Genomic DNA, 6,137 nt, shown 5'->3' with positions numbered 1-6,137 from the left:
TTTTTTGTTCCTGAAGCTTGTATTGCTATAAACTTCCCCCAGCTGTTCCTGCTGTGTCCTATAGGTTTTCAGATAGTTGTGTTTGTTGTTTTCATTTGTGAGCGGGCAGAACTCGGGGCCCAGATGGTCCCAGGACAGCTGTCGGCCTGCTGGCCAGTCTGCAGGGCTATGGGTACCCAGGGCTGGCGTCTGCCTGCTGCTGGGTGAGGCTGGTCCTGAGGCTGAAGCAGGCTTGCTGTGCCCGGGGGCTGGGCCTCTGGTGGGTGGGGACGGGTCTTGGGCCCTCTGGCTGCAGGGCCCCGGGGGTCCCGGGTGAACGCCTGTGCACTGGTGTACGCGGCCCGGTGCTGGGCCCTCGGGTGGGCAGGGCGCTGTCCAGGGGCGGCTGTGGGTTCCGTGTGTGTGCTGGCTTGGGGGGTGGGGCGTGTGGCCAGTGGCATCTCAGTCCTGGTGCCCACAGGCTGGTGGGGGAGGGGCTGGGTCCTGAGGCCGGTGAGCTGGAGGGGGACCCGAACCGCACTGCCGGCACCAGGGTCCAAACCACCGCCACGGTGCTCTGCCCAGGGTGAGCGCTGGCTGCCCCCCGCCCGCCCTGCAGGATCAGCGGGTAGGCCTGAGCCCGGCGCCTGGCCGGTGACTGCTGCACGGACACCCGGCCTGCGGGGCCGCCCGTTCCTGCAGGCGGACCTGACGGCCCTGCGGTGTGCGGGCTGCCCACCGGGGCGCGGGGACCTGGCGACGCTGCGACTGTGCCTCCTACACACGCAGACCGTTCTTTTTACCTGTAGTTGTAGATGTTTTCTGGAAGGTTCTGGGCTTTTTCACGGATGGTAGTGGTGCAGTTTTCGTTTCTGGCATGCACGTGACGGCTGATCTCCCTGAGGATGTTCATTATTACTATACGTGTCGGTACCGAGGTCGCTTGGTGGGTGGGTCCACCTTTCAACTGTACGAATGTGATGTGCCTGTCCGTGCCTGTCATCTCACACAAAAAGTAAACAGGAGAAACTTCAGAAGTGAAGAAAGAATTAAGAGAAACATTTTAAATGTGTTAAGAAATATTAGTTTTATTTAACCAGTTTTCACAGCTGAATATTTATTCTATAAAAACTTTACAGATTGTACAGTTTATGTATAGTTCAAACTACAGAACGAAAAAAGTAGGTCCCACAGATGCAAAAATACTGCACCAACCAATCCAAGTAAAGGCAGATTTACACTCTGTAAGTTCTCCGCGAGGCCGGGAGGTGGTCGGTTCTAAGTAGAAACTTCAAAACTGTACAAAAATAAGGTTTTGATTTTATTTCACTCTTCATACATTCAATATGATTGCAAGCTCAGAAGCCTGCCGGGGGACAGGCTTCTGGAATCGTCCCCACCCCTGGCAGGAATGCGGACGTCTATTTACACAGGGCACTCTCGGACAGCATCCTGTACTTGGTATATTGTGTGGACGTGAAAGCAGAGACCAAGAACATGAAACATCGATATAATAAGGTAGTTCTCTTAAAAAGGAGTTTCTGCATTTAATAGTGTGCCAAAAGAATTTTAACTTATTAAATAAAATATATTCTAAGTGAACCTAAAAATTACACTTTATAAACATAAAAATACTTTTTATTTTTGGTGTAATACATCGATCATATCTGCAAATAGAAAACCAAAACTGTATATAAAGTAGTAGTTCTCACCCAGCAACAAGAAGCACTTATGTAGTTATTTTTCAAAAGGGTCAGAAAAACTAATTATAAACCTGCTAAGATTAACTTATAACTTAAGATAGCGTACTGAAGCTAGTCAGTGATTCACTAATACTGCAAAACAAGCTTTCCCCTAGAGAGAGTGGTTTCTTCCTGTTAACTGGGTAAGAATCAGACATTTAAAAAAGCGGGAACAATCAACTGATAGCATGAATCCTAGGCGTATTTTACTTTGGGGGTATTTCCATCAGTGGGTGTTTAACCAGAAATACTTATCCTAAAAGATAAGTCTTTCATTTGATTTAGAATTTTCTATCTCTGAGGCTTTGGACCTCTTAGAGATAAGGGCACATCTCAGATCTTTCCATATTTCTATTTGGGGCTGGGATGGCGAGGCTGGCTAACACCTCTTTCTTTTCTTCTAGAAGGAAAAAACAAGGAAAAACAAACATTATTTCAGACTTTTCTGACACCCAAACCAAGAAAACACATTTTTATACAGTACTAGCCGAAGATAACAAAAATTAGAGCCTCAAAGAGCAGCCCAGAGCTCACCTTTATACTTTTACACTCGTGTGTGTACTAAGTATAAAATAATGACGTTTGGACAAAGGAGTTTTGTAGTTATTTATTTTAAAGTTACAGTACTTAAAAACTCCTTGGCAATAAATAGCTTGGCTGTCTCAAGTCCTGCTTCCCAGCGGGAGCTCCGGGAGAGCCTGGCCTGGGCTGTGAGGTCCGGCGCGGCGTGGCCCCGGTGAGGTCGGGCGGCCCGGCCGTCAGAACTCGTCGATCTTCCTCTGCAGGTACTTGAGCATGGAGTCCATGCCCTGCGCCGAGCCCCAGATCTTCTTCAGCACCTCGCACTCCCGCTCGTTGGCCTGCTCCAGCTCCAGCCTCATGTTGCAGCGCACAAGGGCCTTGGATTCCTCGAGCACCTGCGCCAGACGACAAGCAGGGAGTGAGCGGGGACTGTGGCCGCAAGCGCTGGTGCCTCACGGCCCCTACGCTTCTGGACGCAGATACCAGACCCTAGGAGCCACCTGGCAAGAGGACCAAACGCCTTCTCCTATACGTGCCAGGCCTGACGAGCGTGTACCACGCACTTCACTCGCTGTGGACGTGGGGCAAACTCCTGACTTCAAAGGGCTGTTAAGCTATTTCTTGACAGCCATGCTCTCCCCAGCCTCGGGCCTGCGCTGGCTCTGCAGGAACCCCACCGGTGACGCCCACTCCTGGGAGGCTCGCTGAGAAAGCCTTCCGAGGGGACCTCAAACCACAACTTACTCCCTGTAATGAGTTGTTAACATGTCTGGGACAGCTTATATGGAGCTGAGTGAGTCGATAGGAAATAACGTTTCACCCTGTCATTTGCTGGATGTACTTTTTTGTCAGCACATATCCAGCACTTACTAAATGCAAACCTACATTCACTGTGGGGATAAAACGCGTGGAGAGATGCAAGGCTTTGGAAACGGTGAAGAATTTAAAAACAATGCTTTTTGTACACCTCCACAGGACGTTTTTCAGTGACTAGTCTGTCTAACTGCGCTCCCTTGGCTCCCACTGGGTGCGGAGGCCCAGCCTCGGCCTGGCTCCGAGTGACCCTGCAGAGAAAGGGCGGAAGAGGAGCTGGACATACGACGGGGTTGCAGGAGGCGAGCTCCTTGATGCGGACCATGACTTCCTGGGTGAAGGTCCCAGGCCAGAACACCTGGGACACCAGCCCTTTGCCGCACGCCTCCTGCGCCGTTAGCTTCCGTCCGCTGAGCAGCATCTCATTCGCCTGGAAGGAAGAAGAGCGGAGGCCATGTGAGCTGCGGGGAGACCCAGCCCGGAAACTCTCCGCTCCGAGGTCAGACGGTGCCCGAGGGTGAAGCAAGCACCGTGGGGAGTGGCCCACCTGCCGGGGAGTCTTACAGAATCTGAGAGGCTCATGTAGAGCAGAATCACACGGATGAACCAAGAAATCTAAGGTCCATCTGCTCTAGATCAAGCTGCAGCGACATACAGCTCCACGGGCAGGGAGCTGGGTCGCGTCGGCAGGGGGCGCCCACCACGCAAGCGAGCGGCGGACGCAGGGGGGCCGCCAGCTGGACGCCTGGGCGGGGCCTCGGGTGGCACCGGGCAGAGAAGCCCTCTGGGGTTGTGGGCGCTGGCCTACCTGTAGCCCTGAGAGGGTGATGGGGGCAGGTGTGACCGCCCCTCCCAAGGACATGTCTCTCCTCGCAGCTCTGGGCGTGGCGGGTCCCACGGGCCTCAGAAACACACCCACTGCTTGGGAAGCCCGGGACCCTGCAGTCCTCCCTGCCCAACCAAGCTGCCCCCGGCCAAGGGCAGCAACCAGTGTCCCCAGGACAGGCCCTGAGGCCCGCAGGGGGGCAGCCAGGTGGGGGGAAGATGGATCGTCCTTTTTCTGCCACTTTTATCACCTAATTTTAACGTCTGGCGGTGCTTCCTGCCTGAGGCAGGCATCCTGTGGAGTCCTCCTTGGTGTCTCTCCCAGGCGAGGGGAGGCGAGTTCTGCACCCAGAGGGGCTGCCCCGTACCTGGCTGCCCAGCTGCTGGAGGCCGTCAGGACAGACGCCCGGACCCCCAGGGACTGTCGAAGGGCAACCCCAGAGGCCGCGCTCAGCAGTGAGACACAAAGCTGCCAGCCACTCCGGTCCACGGCGGGCGCGGGTGCCCTGGAGCTCCCTGGGGGTGTGCGGGCCGGTTTGTGGGGCTGCCTCCCAGCTCAGCTTCTCCCCGCCCCGCCCCCGCCGACCTCTGCCCCAGTGTCTGCTTCTGTAGGCCCCCGCCCCTGACTCCACCTCCTGCCCTGGTTCCAGGAGGGAGGACCACCAGATGTCATCTTGGGATACATCCCCAACTCCTGGTGCGGGCGGATCACGCAGCAGAACAACCCTGCTCCGTCAGGCGTTCCCTCAGAAGTGCAGCTACTAGCTCAAGACCCTTTCCACTGTGAACTCTGGTTGGTTTGGGTTACAGACAGGTATTCACTCCTGGGGGGGATCCGCATTAATTATGCAGACATGGAGGCGCCTCGTGGAAGGAGGGCCTCTGGGGAATGATGCCAAAACATGACAACTTCCCATGGGTTCATGAATGAGGAATACAACTTCACGACGTAAGGACAAGAGCTGAATGACGCATGCATTTGATGGGAACTGCCCACAGAGCGACGCCTTGTACACAGCCGAGGACGGTTCCCAGGACATGTTGAGAAGAGGTACTCACAGATGCTCCTCCCATAATCTTGGGGAACATGACGGTGGAACAGCCATCTGGACTCTGCCCGAAGGTGGTATAGGGCGTCTGGAACCACGCCTTTTCGTTGGCCCAGACCACATCACATAAAGGCAGGATGGATGCTCCTAGCCCGATGGCCGGGCCATTCACGGCCACGATAATGGGCTTCTTGAACTGGATGAAGGTGTTCACGAAGTTTCTAAAACAGAAAACAAATGGGCGATTACTCAAAACACTGCACATTTGAGCAACAGAAAGAAATCCACTTCGATGGAATTCAGTACATCAAGATGTGAAGGTCGTGCGCCTGACTGTAACTGGCTGTTCTGATGGCCTCCTGGCTGCAAAGGGCCCTGGCGTGTACCCCTGTGCCCCGGGGCGGGGGAGGCGGCTCTCCCTACAGACCCCGGTGAATTCCCTCCCTTGGCCTCCAGACGACCAGTCCAGCAGCTCTCTCGGATGAAACTGGACCCGGGGCCACAGTGACGGCCTGGGGTGGGGCAGGAGCCTCAGCGCCTGGGTCTGGACGTGGTCTGTGCCTTCAGACATCTCGCTGATAAACTGGAAACACGAGTATCCCTGAGTTTACATGGAACTGGACGGAGTGACTCAGACGCAGAGACGAGACGCTCAGAGGCTGGTGTAAGACCCAAGATCCAACAGAGCAACCCCAAGCCCGCCACTCACGACAACCGTCACGCAGGCCTCCCAGGGGGCCTGGGTTCCCCCACACAGGGGGCAAGGGGTCTCACAGCCCAGACAACGCCGCTGGGGTCTGTTTTAGGATCAGGCTGGAAAGCTGGGCTGCTCTTCAGTTTAGGGCCGGCTGGTGCAGCCTCCTCCCCACACTGGAATCTAACTACGTTCAGAGGCTGTGTCTTGTCAAGACTGAACACAGTGAAGAGAAGGACATACACACCCAAAATGAATACAAGATAATCCCTCCAAGGCCGTCTGAGCTTGAGATCAGAAGGACAGAATTCCAGATTCTAAACCCGACAGCCCCCAGCTGCAGCACCAAAGGCTAATAGTCGGGTGCTGCTCCCTGCGATCCAGCGATTTAATCTGTTCAGACGGGCTCCGAAAGGCACGACTTGGCACGCAGTCTCCCCTCTTCCACAGACACAGACACGAGGGGCCACAGATTTCTGGGAGGGCAGGATGAGACGGCTGTGTGTGTATATA

General features: G+C 55.0%; 1 protein-coding gene across 2 annotated transcripts in view; it reads right to left on the bottom strand.

Moving 5' to 3' along the window:
- Positions 1–1,040: 1,040 nt before the first annotated feature.
- The window catches only part of CDYL (chromodomain Y like), a 94,227-nt gene continuing 89,130 nt past the window's right edge, over positions 1,041–6,137 (bottom strand). For both annotated transcript variants that reach the window (XM_043449644.1, XM_043449643.1), the window contains exons 5-7: positions 4,941–5,151; positions 3,343–3,486; positions 1,041–2,638 (exon numbers count right to left, since the gene is read on the bottom strand). In XM_043449644.1, coding sequence (XP_043305579.1) covers positions 2,480–2,638; positions 3,343–3,486; positions 4,941–5,151 — 514 coding nt within the window. In that variant the 3' untranslated portion in view covers positions 1,041–2,479. The remainder of the gene's footprint in view (positions 2,639–3,342; positions 3,487–4,940; positions 5,152–6,137) is intronic.

The sequence above is a fragment of the Cervus canadensis genome, chromosome 28 (assembly GCF_019320065.1).
Source record: "Cervus canadensis isolate Bull #8, Minnesota chromosome 28, ASM1932006v1, whole genome shotgun sequence".
NCBI classification, from domain to species: domain Eukaryota; kingdom Metazoa; phylum Chordata; class Mammalia; order Artiodactyla; family Cervidae; genus Cervus; species Cervus canadensis.
The sequence above is the reverse complement of the archived record's forward strand: the minus strand, read 5'-3'. Positions and strand labels throughout refer to the sequence as shown.